At 35.4% G+C, this 16,732-nt stretch overlaps 2 protein-coding genes across 2 annotated transcripts in view; both read left to right on the top strand.

Moving 5' to 3' along the window:
* The window catches only part of LOC130238614 (interferon-induced very large GTPase 1), a 22,681-nt gene extending 17,556 nt beyond the window's left edge, over nucleotides 1-5,125 (top strand). The window contains 2 exon segments of the mRNA XM_056469689.1: nucleotides 262-4,543; nucleotides 4,546-5,125. Of these exon segments, the coding sequence (XP_056325664.1) occupies nucleotides 262-4,543; nucleotides 4,546-5,084 (4,821 nt within the window). The 3' untranslated portion in view covers nucleotides 5,085-5,125.
* A 6,620-nt stretch (nucleotides 5,126-11,745) lies between these two features.
* si:ch211-209f23.7 (cilia- and flagella-associated protein 251) lies at nucleotides 11,746-12,865 on the top strand. The gene is made up of 3 exons (XM_056468151.1): nucleotides 11,746-11,826; nucleotides 11,973-12,070; nucleotides 12,212-12,865. The coding sequence occupies exons 1-3, from the start codon at nucleotides 11,772-11,774 to the stop codon at nucleotides 12,566-12,568; spliced, it is 510 nt and encodes a 169-aa protein (XP_056324126.1). The 5' UTR covers nucleotides 11,746-11,771; the 3' UTR covers nucleotides 12,569-12,865.
* Nucleotides 12,866-16,732: the final 3,867 nt, after the last annotated feature.

Raw genomic sequence — 16,732 nt, forward strand, 5'->3', positions numbered from 1 at the left:
GTGCTCGGGTTTCCTCCACAGTCCAAAGACATGTGGTACAGGTGAATTGGGAAAGCTAAATTGGCCATAGTGTATGTGTGTGAATGAGTGTGTGTGGATGTTTCTCAGTTATGGGTTGCGGCTGGAAGGGCATCTGCTGCGTAAAACATATGCTGGATAAGTTGGCGGTTCATTCCGTTGTGGTGACCCTGGAAAATGAATCAATGAATGAACTTTTTGATCAAGAATTTAATCTGCCTGAATTTAAATTGTATTTTTCAGTTGGTTGCAGAGCAACTCATTGGAAGGATTCACCTTGAGAACAAACACCGAAAACTGAGAACTTTAGATTTCCTTAAGCCAATTGTACAGTCCCAAGACACTTGTGCAGAGGACGAGCTAGCTTCAGTTTTTTTACATAAATTGATGATGATGGACTACAAAGCAAGATCCCTTCAGATTAAAGAGAGTAATGAACAACAGCACACAAGAGCAGGAAGCAATGACTCTGAAGATGTTGGGGATGCCTTCGACATTATTTTTGGAAAATCTGCTCAATCCTCTGTTCGAAATAAAATAGATACAGTGGACTTAATGGACGTTCAGATGGCCATATTTCATTGTGCTGATAGTTTCCTAAAGCAGCTTATTGTGACTAAACTCTCACAGTGTCAGTATGCGTTGCCTCTGCTTATACCAAATCCATTCACACAGCAGATTGAGTTTCCACTCTGGACATTTCGACAAATCAACAAGTGCTGGAAGACAACTGATAATACAGGTAAAGTCTCTAGCAAATTCCAACCAGTGTACAGAGCAGAAACTCCAATGGTGGCTTTCTTCAGGTTTGGCCCATTATCCTCATCGAAGTCTCAGCTGATGAACAACCTTATTAATGAGAAACACAACACGTTCTTCCACAGGAACTGCCCAGGCAGCAGCAGAACCCGAGTAATGATGGATGGACTGGTGGAGATAGCCTGGTATTGTCCCTCTGGAGAGAAAACTGATCGATTTACTCAGTGTGTTGCATTCTGTAACCTACATGGAGATGCAGGAGCCAATGACAAGCAGCTGGATATCCTGACTGAAATGGCCTCTGTAAATGTTGCAATTGTACCACAACTTGACAAGAATGATAAAAGCATGACCAAGATCCAAAACTTCTTGAAGGACTCAAAGCCATTCATCTGCCTTCTTTCTGACAACAATTCCCCTTTCACAAAAATTCATGAAGGGAAATACAAAATTGGTTTGAAAGACAGAAATCAATCAGTAGTATTTGAAGAAGTCAGAAAAGCTGTAAATGATGGGATTTTGTCTTATGAATCATCTTCTATTTTCAAGCTTGAAGATGTGGGCAAACATTGTGGTATCAGAGTAGATGAAGACAACGATAAAGACCTCAGTAGAGGAAAAGAAGCAGCGCAGCAGATGATGAGTTTACTGAAGGATAAAGATCTGACTCAAATCAAAAAATCATTTCTGCCGCTGCAGGGACGTTTGTGGCATCTGTGGTGTCAGAAGAATAAAGAACTACATCGACCTACTTTAAGTCAATTAAATAGGGGAAACAACATTGAACAGAACAAAAGTTCTAAGCAGTTAGAAATGCAAAAAATTCGTGAACAGCAGTGTACAACTGACTTAAGTCAATTTATCCAAATCTTCGTCCAGAATTTGAAATCACCAGTAGGAAATGAGGTGGCATATTTTCTGAAATGGTTGGCCATCCTTTTGGATGACTACACCACTGAAAGTCTTTCAGCTCTTCTTCGTGAGTATGATGGAAAATGGTCAACTGTCCTGAATCTTAAACAGAATCATGATAAATCACAGCAACTCAGATCAGCCCAAGAAGCACTTGAGAGAGTATCTGAGAAACTACAAGCTGCAACCTTTGGCTTGGAGCACATACTGAGAGAGACTGGTCAGATATATGAATCCTGTTCATCTGTGGAAAGAAACGACCAGGATCTGCAGATGTTTGACTACTTTTCTCTTCCCAGTCTTGCAGCAGAGATGATGATTTCTGGATTTCCATTAGAGTTGATGGATGGTGATGCGGCCCATGTTCCTCTGATCTGGGTTACTGCTGTTCTTGACTCGCTCATCCAGAAACTGGGAGACAAGAGAGTCTATGTGTTGTCAGTCTTAGGAATCCAGAGCTCTGGGAAATCCACCATGCTGAATGCCATGTTTGGGCTGCAGTTTGCCGTCAGTGCAGGGAGGTGCACCAGAGGAGCTTTCATGCAGCTGGTCAGAGTTTCAGAAGAAATGAAAGCATGGCAGAAGTTTGACTATGTTCTAGTTGTTGATACTGAGGGCCTTCGTGCCCTAGAACTGGCTGGAAGATCAACGAGAAATCATGACAATGAAATGGCCACATTTGTTGTTGGTCTTGGAAATATGACACTGATCAACATCTTTGGAGAAAACACAGCTGAGATGCAGGACATTCTTCAGATTGTAGTTCAGGCCTTCATGAGAATGAAGAAGATCAAACTGAATCCGAGCTGCATGTTTGTGCATCAGAATGTTTCAGATATTACAGCCGGAGAGAAAAACATGGAGGGAAGGAGACGACTGCAGGAGAAACTGGATGAGATGACGAATCTCGCTGCTAAAGAGGAAGATTGTGATACTGAGTTTTTCAGTGAGGTCATTGCTTTTGACGTTCAGAATGATGTGAAGTATTTTTCACAGCTGTGGGAAGGCAGTCCACCAATGGCACCACCAAACCCAAACTACAGCAGAAACATTCAGGAGCTGAAGAACACAATTCTCTCAAAAGCTTCTCATTCAAGTGGCATAACACTGTCACAGTTTAAAATGCGTATTAATGATCTGTGGACTGCACTGCTCAATGAGAACTTTGTGTTCAGCTTTAAAAACACACTTGAGATTGCAACATACAGAAGACTGGAAACCAAGTACAGTGACTGGACATGGAGCCTTAGAAGCACCATGATGAGCATTGAAGACAAATTCTACAATAGAATTGCCAATGGAGAACTTATAGTTGAAGATAATGATTTGTTGTCTGACATGAGAAAGACAAAGGAGCAGGTAGATGAATCAATCAGGTCTTACTTTGAGGAGGACAGAGACAAAGACATACTCTGCCAATGGCGAAATAAATTTGAAACCAAAATCAACAATCTTCATGATGACCTTGTTAAGGGAACAAAAAGAAAGTTAGATGAAGCGATTGAACAGAAAAAAGCCGGGGAGAAACTGGATCAAAAAAGAACAGAGTATGAAAAGAAGCTTTTCAGTCGGAGCAAAGAACTAGCGTTAAGTCTGAAAAGTACTGGAACATCTGAAAATGAGCTGAAGGAGGAATTCAACACAATGTGGAGTAAATGGGTCAATGAAATTACCAAACATATACCTCCAGTGAAAGACTTTAACTTTTGGGCAGATGTGAGACGGATATTATCTGAAAACCATGAATTGACTCTTGTAAATGACCGGCTACATAAGAAAGACTTTGAACACATGGACTGTTGGGGTGATTATTGTGACTACATCATTCCAAAGAAGCATCTAGAGCATTCTAATGAAACTGGATCTAAAGAAGAACCTGCCGAGAACTGTAAGAAAAGCAGTAATGGAATATTTATTTGGTTTGGTCAAAAACTTATGTCAGGCATAGAGTATTTAAGAGGAACTTCTAGGACAGAAGAGTACATGAGCCTAAATCCTGAATTTCATTACTCAGTAAAGAATCTTACTGATGAAGTTATTCAGGAAACTGAAATGATCATGGAGAAGGCACCAGTTGGAACACGAGGCTACAATGACATTTTCGTTCAAGAAATAACTGACTGTGTGAAAAGGTCAGTACAGAAACATCAGTCCATGAGCCAGAAATACACATTGAAAAGGGAGTATACCATAGATCTCAGTCTCCATGTGTGTGACATTGCAGAAAGAAAGTTTAAACAACTCCATAAAGAATTCAGAGAAGCAAATGACCCAAGAATTAATCTTGAGAATCAGAAAAACCAATATTGGAATATCTTTGAAAAATACTACAAAGGAGCGACCACAACCACCATACTGAGTGAATTCATCTGCAGCAAACTTGAGCAATCCATACTACAAGCGGTTTACAACAAAACTGCAATTGCTTTGGCTGCACAGATGAGGTCTGACATACAAGCATTGTGCGGTAACAGACCAGATCTAGAGAAACACATTCTGAAATACCTTGCAGAAAAGGAGGACTTTGGGGAGTACATGACATATATTCATAATCCCAAAAAACACTTTAAACAATTCATAAAGAATGAAGTGAACAGATACTTCAGTGAAGAAAATGTGACTATTCAAAATATATTCAAAGGAAATCTGAAAAATAAGGAGCAGATTGTAAGTAATGCAGTGACAGCTGCAACAGTGGAGGTCAAGAGTCACAGTGGAGATGGCAACATGTGGTTCAGGAGCTTTTCCAAAACATTGACAGATGAGCTGAAACTCACAGGGAACTCCTGTGTTGATCTCAGTGAAATTAAAGACTTGGATTTTCTTGAAGACCTTTTAAGTGAAGATTTAAAAGAAAGGATAAAAAGCTTCAGAACAGCATCAACCAAATAAAAATAGAACAATTCCAGAAGGGACCGGATGAGCTTTTGATTGAACAATTCTGTCAGTGCTGTTGGATTCAGTGTCCGTTCTGTAATGCCATCTGCACCAATACAATGGAAGACCATTCTGGAGATCACTGCGTTCCTTTCCACCGCAGTGTTGGACTAAAGGGATGGTATTACAGAGGAACAACAAACCTGGCTATTGAAATCTGCACAACAGCAGTATCAAGTGATGATGAGTTTTATCCAAATTCAAGTGATTCAGATGATGAAACCTCAGATGATTCAGTCCCCTGGAAAGAATACAGAAAAGGAGGTCCTCAATATGCCAATTGGAGCATCACCCCTGACAAATCTGAGCTGCCCTACTGGAAGTGGTTTGTGTGCAGATTCCAGAAAGATCTGGAAGTGTGCTACAAGAAAACCTTTCAGGGAAGCAGTGAAATTCCAGATGAATGGAGAAAGTACACAAAAAGTGAGGCTTTGGAGAGTGTGGATAAATACCTGTAATGGAAAAGGAAGTGCAAAATGTAAAAGAAAGTTGCAATCTGTCAGCTATTAGCTCACATATTTTTAAACACCGTATCTGAACTCATAAATATCAAACAGGACTGGCTCCGTCTCAATCCGAAGCTTGGCCAACCCTGGCCCAACACCATATAAATAAAAAAATTGCAATATGAATTTTACCTGAGAGTGCAGCATAAAACAGTGGTGGTCTTTAAAAATATTTCAGAATTAAGTATTGCTATTTTAATGATTTTAAACCATTCACTAAGTGAAAATTAAATGTGAATTTAACTATCAGAGAGTGACACAGAAAGCTACAAATCAAAATCAGAGGCAGTTTTAGTAGCTAAGTTTCTTCGTACTCCCAAATTCCTGCCACTTCAGGATGCAAAGCTCTTTGTGGCAATTAAAGTAAACATTTTATATGCATTCAAAGCTCATACTAGGTGCAAATGGTGAGGCACAAGATTTCTCCACTATATTCTTCATACCTGCTTCACACACAGAAAAAAACATCCATTTTAACATTTTTAGTGATTGAAACTAAACAAATGATCACACATCTACATTGTATTCACAGCAGAACATCTGATATATATATATGCAATGAAGTAAAGTGTGTCGTTTCAGTGATCTCTCTCTCACACACACACACACACACAGTGTAACTTTTCTGTAATTTGATATTTGGAATATGTTATATGCATGTCTTTGAATTATTACTAGATGTTCTTTTCAAAATATGGTTTTTGCAATGTGCTAATCGGCTGTTTTTGCACAAAAGGTGTCAAAACAAAGGTGTCATGTTAACTTGACAGCCTTCACCCTGACCTAACTGGTGAAGGTGGACCAAACAACTTGTATTATGTAAATTAGGTATATAATGGATAAATTAATTTGGTCTTTACTGATCAGCATAAACATCTGGTCCTGAAAAAGTAGGATGTTTTGTATGTTTGCCATCAGCTCTCTTGCTTTTCAGTACATGCTATACCAAGGCAATTGTTTTTTATTTTCTATAAGCTTTTTAAACTACGATTTGATTTCAGATTTTCAGATATTTTGGGTTAAAGATTACTTATACTTTCTTAGGCAAATTTTTTTCTTTTTGCATGAAATAAATATTAAAAATATATATTTGTTTCTGGCCCAACAGGAATGCCACTTGGTCCACCTTACATCTCAATCTCTTGTAGTAGTAATTTCGTTGTTGTTGTTGTTGTTTAGTAAGTACTGTTTTATTGTGAACAAAGTTATAAAAAGTTTTTGTTTACTGCACTTGTGTTGATCAGAGCTGTCAAAGTATAGAAAGACAAAGTTACTTTTAAAGCCAGTTAACAGTCTAATGATTTACTCTGTCCATATGTGTTTTCTGCTTAAAAAAATTAAATATCTTAAAGGTAAGATTAAATATCTACAGGTATATAATGCTGCACTCTTTTTTCTTTTTTGTCAATTATGGTCATATAGGTGTCATCTCTTTCACACAGACGCCAGATAATAATAGAAAGCATAATTCGGCAAGTCACAGATAGCATTTGCTGAATTACTGTAATGAAAAAAGAGACAGAATACATGCAATTATTCATTTAGTTTACAACTATTAACCAAATAAGTTAAACTAATATAATGTAAATTAATGGGGACAAGAGTTGTCAAAAATTTGACTTAAATTTCAGAACATTGCAATTTTGTTCAGTTTTGGGATCACCGGTAAGTTTAATTAGAATAGGTAACTCACCAAGGGCACATTTACTTTCTCAAAATAGTAATAAAACTAAGTTGATGGATCAGGAATTATCACATGACCAAGTGACACTGAAGAAAATTCAGCTTTGCATCACAGGAAAAAGTGACATTCATATTCATACACTGTAAACAATTATACAATAAAATAGTCCTGACAGCATGTGTTTTAGGTCATTGTAACTTATTAAGCTAAGTTAATCATGTTCTAACTTAAATTTATAAGTTTCACAAGCTGTTTTAAGTCAGTTTAGCATAATATAAGTTCAATGGACTCATGAAGTTAATTTGATTCAGCTTAAAAATTGAATGCAGGATTTTGTTTTTTAGTGTGCAGAACATTTTAAACTGAAAATAAAAATCACAATTTTGCTATATTTGCTGTGTTTTAGATCAAATAAATGCAACTTTAGCGAGAATATAAATCCGGTGTGATTAATTACACACCACTTTTGAATGGTTGTGTATTTTGTACATTTTACACAGGCTATTGAGGATTACAGTGCTCATAATATTTGGTAAATCACAGTGATGTCAGGTCTTTATGTAGCATCTTAAATGTTTGAATTCTGTATTAAATCATGATTTATAAAATACAGCAAGCAAAACACTTTAAACTATAAAGATATGATTTGACATATGATCTACACACTATTGCTAATATGATGAATTAGTCAAGTGATGGGCAATATTACTCACACTCTTGAGGGTGGATCACATTAAACTACAATACATTAATTAAAAGTTCATTTATAAAGTATAAAGTTTTGTGGTTTGAGTCTCACAAAGAAAACTCTTATTGAATCCTGTGTCTACAATAAGGACAAAATTATAAGCCTTCCTAATATTTGTTTCCTTTTCAAATAATGTTAAGTGTTGTTTGATGGAGATAATATATATTTAACATTTTAAAACACAACAGTTTTAATAACTAATTTCCTGTCTTTACCATGATGACAGTGCATAACATTGTACTAAAGTGCAGTTTAAAGGCTTAGCTAAGTTAATTAGGTTAAGTTATATTAATTATGCAAGTCATGATTGGACGAGGGGCTAATATTTGGACTCTCAGTAGTGATTATTAAACCACACTGAACTGAGCTAAACTGAACTGAACTTAAACACTACAAACTGAACTACACTGTTCCTATTTACTGTGACCTTTTATGTGAAGCTGCTTTGACACAATCTACATTGTATAAGCGCTATACAAATAAAGGTGAATTGAATTGAATTGAATTGAATTAATAATATTGACCCCAGCGATTTTAAATTGTTTAAGAAAAAAAAAATATTTGTTTCTTGTTATTCATTCATTTATTTTCTGAATGAAAATGAGTGACTAGCTATTCTAACACATGCTAATAGTTAACTTCCTACTGACATGCTGATCTTGCTGGAAACATGCTAGCAACACGCTAGTGACATGCTAGCACATGCTAATTCATGCTAGAAACAAGCTGATTCATGCTAGAGTCCTGCTAGTAACACGCTAGAATCTTGCTCGTAACATGCTAATTCATGCTAGAATCATGCTAGTAACATGCTAATTCATGCTAGAATCATGCCAGTAACATGCTATTTCATGCTAGAATCATGCTAGTAAAATGCTAATTCATACTAGAATCATGCTAGTAAAATGCTAATTCATACTAGAATCATGCTAGTAACATGCTAATTCATGCTACAATCATGCTAACAGCGTGCTAATTTATAATAGAATCATGCTAACAACATGCTAATTTGTGTTAGAAACATACTAATTCACGCTAGACTCTTGCTAACTCATGGTAATGTCATGCTATTACAAACCTCAGACATTCTTTTAGCCAACTTGATACTTGAAACTAAATAACTAATAATATTGTCCCCAGCGATTTTAAACTGTTTATGAAAATACTTTTTTTTCCACCCAAACTAAATAAAAAATTGTCCCCACAAAAAATATAAAATAGGAAATACTGTGGTAAAATGTCCTTGCTCTGTTAAACATTAAACTCTGTAAATATTTGCCAAAGAATTTAAATTTCACAGGAGGGCTTAATATTCCGTCTTCAATTGTACAGTCGTTATCCACTGTGAAAACATATGCTGGAATAGTTGGCGGTTCATTCTGCTGTGACAACCCCAGATGAATAAAGAGACTAAGCTGAAGGAAAATGAATGAATGTATAGCCATTTATAATTAATTCAACATAAATAATTAAACAGATTTTGCAATATAAAGATGTAAAAATGAATAAACGTTTGAAAAGTTTGTGTAAGTTATTTATTTTATTTATCTGCCCACACTATTAATTACTTATATATTTATTTATGCAGGAATTTGTGGATTTATATATATATATATATATATATATATATATATATATATATATATATATATATATATATATAAATTTTTTTATTTTTTTTATTTGCGTATTTATTTATTTATTGATGCTGGATTTTTCAAACTTATTTATTTATTGGAATATTTAATTATTTATTGTTTTATTGATGCAGGAATCTCTGATTTTATTTAATTATTTATGTATTTATTTGTGCATTTATTTATTTATTTATTGTTTCTGCAGGTTTTGTCTTTAAGCTTTGGTAACAATTTGTAAAGAAATTTAAATTTCAAAGGAGGGCTTAACAATTTGTCTTCAATTGCATCTCCATTTAATTAATTGAACATATAAATTGCATTCAGAACAGTTTTTTGTCATTATTTAGATTTATTGAGCTAATCATATTTGACTTTATGTAATATTAAAGTCCCTTTAAGTGTATTCTATGGTCTTTGCATTTATCCTCAGTCATTTCACTTTTAAAAGTAAACACTGAGGCAGAGAACACTTCTAGAACATTTAGAATCTCATGATGCGTAGAACATTTAGAATCTCTTCATCACACCAGTGTACCTGCAGCACAGACACAATTCACTTTGTTGGTTTACAGTAGCAAGAACGATCGCTGATTCTGTCCGAGTGAACAAACTGTGTCTATATGACGAAAGACGAACTGAGTATGGAGATCACGAGTACAACTGTGATGGAGAAGCCAAAGAAAAACCGGCTCTCAAAACTGCCCTCTTTTCTAAAAGCTGCCAGAAAAAACAAGATCTTCCGAAGGCAGAAAGAGACGCAGCTCAAGCAAACGCCTGACATTGGCAATGATTGTAAGTCATATTTATATTGTGAAATGAGTAGAAGTTTCCTTGATTAATGTGTAGAGATTACTGAGTGCCATTTCTGTCCATTTCCTCCTGACATGTGGCCCAAAACATTTGTAATTATTTTGGATGAATAAGACCTACATGGCATAGTTTATATCTATATAATCATATTAATTCGCTTAACAAACATTTTAAAAGTCATTTTTTAGATATATAAAAAGAACAACATTCTAAAGTAATATTTTTATTCATGTTTAAGGTTTTATTAAAAAAAACATCCAGTATATATTTGTATAAATTGTACATATTCATTGCACTTTGTTGCACTAATTCATCTTGAATTGTACATATCCACTGCACATGTACATTTGTAATGTTCATATATATCTGCATACTTCTAATTATTAATAGCAACCTGTAAATATATGTTCATCTATTGTAAATCTCTGTTCATAGTTAGTACAACCTGTATATGTTCACTGTATATCCATCTGTAAATATCACCCATAGTTTTTCTGTAATTGGACTTTATAGCTTATACCTGTAGTCCTAAACTGCATTTTGTTGCCTTGTACTTGTACATGTGTAATGACAATAATGTTTAATCTAATCTAATTTAATCTAATCTAATATATAATCATTTTATAGTTGCTGGTAGGATTGTTTTCTGAATGCAAACGTGATAATTATTTGTATTTGTTTAGTAGGCTTTCAAAATGTATAATATTGATATAATTTATTTATGTTTATATTTATGTAATAATTTCAATTACTGTGCTACACAGTTAACTTAGAGCTAAAGTGATAGTATATGCTGAAATAGTGAGTTGGTATTAGCATTTCATTATTTATAAAAGTTATCTCTTATATGAAAACTTACTGGAATATTATTACTTCCTCATTCAGGTTCATGTATTTTAAGTAAAATGATTCTGTACATTAATGTGGAAGCCGTTTTCAGCTTTCTGATACTTTTTTAGGGCCTTATCATACACCCCACACAATAAGGCAAAAGACATGTTTGGCACGATTTGTTGCTATTTTCAAACCAGTGCAACCCTAATTTTCATGTTTTGCGCAATGTTGTTTAAATAGTAAATCCATTTGCGCTGCTTTGGGGACTCATGGGTGTTCCGGTCTAGAAATGACATGTATTAAGGCGCATTGTTGGCGCGTTGCTATTTTGAGAAATTACAATAGATTTACCAGCTGAAAGCAAGTCTAAAGTCCAGTGCAGATCGTGTTAGTTGTGTGCCTTAAATGCTGACTCTTAAAGGGAATATGAGATTGTGATTGGTTTAATGCACGTTATTCTCAAAACACACCCAGAACTCATTAAGAGAATAAGCACAACAGTATTTTTCCATCCTTAAATTAGCAAAAGTGGATTCTGACACGCCCTTTGCGCCTAGATCATTAAAATAGAGCACTTAGTCTCCAATTTCTTAAAGCAACACTTATTACTACACAAATCCAGTAAAAATGAGCATTTGTGTAATCACAGTTTTATTACAAATACCATGGTTGAACTATGGTAAATGTAGCAAAACCATGGTGAATTTGTTGTAATAAAGGCTTACAATAGCCATGTGCTGTTTTTTTTAAACTTTTGGCTTAATCTGTTGTAAAACTATGGTAAATGTTCATAAGGGATGATCTAAAAATGGTGTAAACTACAATCATTTCTCTTAATAGATGAGGTGGAGGAGGACGAGGGAAAAATGCAGAAGAAAAAGAGTAAAGTGGCCAATTTCCTCAAAGCAGCCAGAAAACTCTTCAGGATGTCCTGCTTTGGTCAGACTGAGGAGCAGCTCTGTGTCTCTGCAGACTCTGATGGTAAATAATCATATTTACTGCTAGATTTTTTTTTACCTATGATGTGATGAATAATTAGTGTTTTTAATTTCCCTTCACCCAAGTTTAACATCGCCTTGAGAATGACTGTGTAAACTGTGTAACTGCAATCATTTCTCTATTGACAGATGACATTCTCTTCCCATCTGAGTCTGGCCAGAGTCTGGAGGTTGCTCTTGTCATCATTCATAATCATGAAGAGAGTTGTGTGAATGACGACCTAAAGGTGAGTATATAAAGATGACGACCAACTGTTTTAATGCATGTTCTCCTGATGCTTTTACCTATATATTAAGAGTCTGTTTCAGGATCAGTGAGAGGAATGATATCTGCTTACATGTGAACTGACTTTGGTTTTGTTCTGCAGGTGGATGAGAAAGATGACATGAAGACACACAACACAGAGCATGTCAACAAAGAGGAGGAGGTGGAGGAGATGGGAATGAATGATGAGAAGGACAAGGAGGAAAAGATTAAGAAGAGGAGGAGGAGAAAGAGAAATAGCAAGATGAAGGAGGAGGAGGATCAGAAAGAAGAGGAGGAGGAGGTGAAAGAAGAGATGAAGATACAAGAGGAGAGTTTGAAAGAAAATGAAGAGGAGGTGGTGGATAAGAATGAGAAAGAGATGAAGGTAAAGGAGGAGAAGATGAAAGATGAGGAGGGGGAAAAGAATGAGGAAGAGATGAAGATGAAAGAAAATGAGGAGGAGGAAAGGAAAACATGAAAAAGAGAATGAGGAGGAGAAAAGAAATAGCAGGATAAAAGAGGAGGAGAAGAAGGAGGAGAGGGTGATGGAGAAGGAGATGAAGATAGAGGAGAGGATGAAAGAAAATGAAGAGAAAGAGATGGATAAGAATGAAGATGAAATGAAGGAGGAAGAAACAGAGGAGGAGGAGGAAGAAAAGCCAAAGGAGGAGAAGAGAAAGAGAAACAAGAAAAGAAACAGCAGGAGAAGCAGAAGGATGATGAGGAGGAGAAGCAAGAGGAGAAGGATGAGGAGAGCATGAATGAGGATGACAAGAGCTGCAATAAAAAATGTTTAAAAAAAAATTCATGGCCAAAAATATTATTGTGCAAAAAAACAAACAGTGCCGAGGCAAAAAAAATGCATTCACAACACTAATATTTTCACCTACAAAAACTAATGTGCAAAAAAGAAATTTGTTGTATGCAAAAGGGGTAAGCACAACACAAAGTTTTACGTAAATAAATGTGCAAAATACTTGCACAACACTAACTTGTACATGTTAAAAGGTAAGAGCAAAAATTGTGTTGCAAAAAACCTAATTATTCATTTATTCATTCATTTTTTCTTTGGCTTAGTCTCTGATTCATCAGAGGTCGCCACAGCAGAATGAACCGGTAACTATTCCAGCATACTGTATGTTTTACACCGGGGATGCCCTTCCAGCCACAACCCAGTACTTGGGAAACACCTATACACACTCATTCAAACACACTCATACACTAAGACCAATTTAGTTTACCCAATTGACCTATAGCGCATGTCTTTGGACTGTGAGGGAATCCAGAAACCCACACAAACATGAGAACATGCAAACTCCACACAGAAATGCCAACTGGCCCAGCCGGGACTCGAACCAGCATCCTTCTGACAGTACTAACCACTGAGCCACCATACCACCCTAATTATTAATATTATTTATTATTTACATAGCTAATTGTTTTATTATTCACCTAGAGTTTGTTTAATCTGTTGCATCTAGCAATTATTGAAGCATTATAATTCAGTGGGGAATTTTTCAGACATTTGGTTTGTGCGCCACCATCTGCCGGATTATGACTGAGCACCTTAAGTCAGAATCCGGCCGAAAGACAAGGATACCACAGTGATGTCAGATCTCCAATGGGCCCGGGGCAGGGGGCCCAGCTTAGAGAGCCACCCATGACTGGAACTGGGACACAGCCAAATCGAGCACCGCCCCCTTTTACAGACATGCACCGCACCTTGTTTGTGGGGAAACCGGTGCTTAAATGACTCGTAGATGTCCTGATTCCTCCCATAATAGGATTTTTCTTCAGTTTTGTCCCGAAAAGTTTTCATCCATATGAATATTCTTCTCGTTATCTGGTTTTGAACAAGCCTTTTATTTGGTACCCATTTTTTGAGTAAACTGTAAAATGGTACACATTTTCAGTGGTCATAAACCAAATGTGGGTCAATTTGCATATAGTTGATACTTGTGAACATCTGAACGTCTGAACACCAATGATGTTAAAACTAGAGATGTTTCTCATTTCCCCCTCTAATTCTGCAAATATTGGAAACTTTGTTTCGGCCAAAAAGTTAGTGTGCAAAGAGATTGTCTAAAGAGAAATGTGGAGAAAAAACCTGCCAACACCAACTTTGCTTGGGACAAAAATTTAGTGTACACACACACACACAAGTTTGTGTTGTGTAAAGAGAAAATGACAAAAAACTCACACCCACACACTTGAAAATAAATTGTGTTGTGCAAAGACATGTTCAAAAACTGCCCAACACTAACTTTGTTTGGGCCAAAAAGTATTAATGCAAGGAAAAAAAATAGTGTTGTGCAAAGAGAAATGTGCAAAAAGAGCAACATTAACTTTGTTTAGGTCAAAAAATTAAGCTTAATCATCATCATTATTATTCCTTTCCTGTTTTATTTTGATGCTTTCTCTCCTTTTTATCATAATAGAGGTTATATGTTTGTGTATTTGTTAATATTCACCTACTTTCTAAAGCCTGAACAAAATTCTACAAAGTCTACAAATGATTTGACTACAGTGTTTTTTCCTAATCATCATCCGGTAAACAACATATTAACAATGTTCATGATAAAAATATATACTATATTTCAATAATAGTCCTAATAACTATTTTTTAAAAAAAAACAAATTTCTTTTGTCTTTGTCATTGTGAAAGTAAAAATATTTTCTACTTTGCAAGACACTAGTATTCGGCTTAAAGTGCATTTTAAAGACTTAACTAGGTTAAACAGGCTAACTAGGCAAGTTAGGGTAAATACGGAAGTTGGATAAAAGTGGTTTGTTATAACAAATAAAAAAAAAAAACAGGGGGGGGGCTGGGGGGGGGGGGGTAGGGGGGCTAATTATATTGACCTTAAAGTTGTTTAAAATAAAAAACGAGTTTTTTTCCCCTAGCCACTTAAGAAAAAAAAAATTGTTATTAAAAATTAGTCATTAAAACTATTATTTTTAGAAATGTGTTAAAAAATCTCTCCGTTAAACAGAAATTTGGGGAAAAAATAAACAGGGAGCCTAATAATTCAGGAGGGCTAATAATTCTGACTTCAACAGTATGTTCATAACAAACAGTATTTATAATAGTATATAATATGTGTATTTAATAACTGTATACAATTTTGTACTAAAATCATGCAGTTATTTGTGTTTTATGGATTTTATATTGTTCTATTTTGAAATCTACAAATTTGCAAATCTAAATATGACTTTCAGAAACAAATACCTGTGAAGAAATTATGCCAAGGTATCCATAATCCTGGACCAGGCCGTATCCTGAGCAGTTGCTGTGGCAGTCATGGAGGAGCGGAGAGCATGAGACTGATTCCTGAAAGACAGCAGTGACAGATGAGTCTCCGCATTGATCTCGTGGGCCAGCCTGAACACCCACTGGTGACCTACTCCCACCTGCAGCTTCTCCACGATGGACGTTCAGCGTTGTCCAGCCGCCGGTGCCTAGAATGCAGCTCTGCACAAGACGTTTGGTCAGAGGAAAAATGGTCGTGCCCAACTGAGCCTGGTTTCACTTTTGTCAACTGGTGAGGTTTGTTCCTCACCACTGTCTTGCTTGGTTTGGGACCTGTGGAGCTGCACATCAATGGATTTGCTCTTCAGTGTTTGGACTTCAGCAGTGAAAATTAAACCACACTGAACTGAACTAAACTGAACTTCAACTCTGAAAACTGGACTGACAGAGTTTCAATTTACTACAACATCTGTGTTGAGCTGCTTTGACACAATCTACATGGTGAAAGCGCTATAGAAAGATGACTTGAACTGAATTGAAAAACATAATGAATACCATTGTATTTACAGTTGCAGTGGCTCTGTTTGTTGCGGCGACACACAGCAGTATTTTTTTTTAATTATTATAAGCTTTGAAACATTACATAAAGTAATAATACAACTTCAGATATAAGCTATATCTAGGAAGATTACAGGAACTGCTAAAACACAACCAGAAATGATAATGAAGCAAAAACATAACAGGTGTAGGGAAAAAAAAGAGATGAAAAAAACTTTAAAAAAAGAGTATTACAAAATACTATGAGAAAGAAAATTTATATATATATATATATATATATATATATATATATATATATATATATATATATATATATATATATAATAACTTAGGATACAATCATTGACTACAGCGGGGCATCAGTACCAGAAAAAAAAATCCTTCATGAAATCTAACATTAAATCACTATTTTTGTTTTTAATTTGCTTTTTTCTTCTTCTTCTATTAGAAGTTTCCATTTCTAATAAAAGATATTGCATTTTGGTATACATTTCGCAAATTTCTGTTTATGAATAAAATATTTACCTTGTAAGATGTAGAAATTAACAACATACTCGAATGTTCTTTTTGTGTGTGGAAAAAGTGCACACACAGCAGTAGTCATGTCGTGTGTAGTTTTGTCTTACTGTGATATTAAACTCATGTCTTTTAAATTGAGGTGAACCTAATTCCCCTTCGGGGACAATAAAGACAGTCTAATCTAATCTAATTTGAGTTATGTTTAACAATTGCACATTATGTACAATTTTGTTGCTATTTTCTTACATGCTAACTACTTTTGTACTAAAGGATGGATAGCTACCAGCTACTAGATGGCTTTCCTGAAGTAACAGT

Source organism: Danio aesculapii, chromosome 2 (genome assembly GCF_903798145.1).
Source record: "Danio aesculapii chromosome 2, fDanAes4.1, whole genome shotgun sequence".
Taxonomy (NCBI): Eukaryota; Metazoa; Chordata; class Actinopteri; order Cypriniformes; family Danionidae; genus Danio; species Danio aesculapii.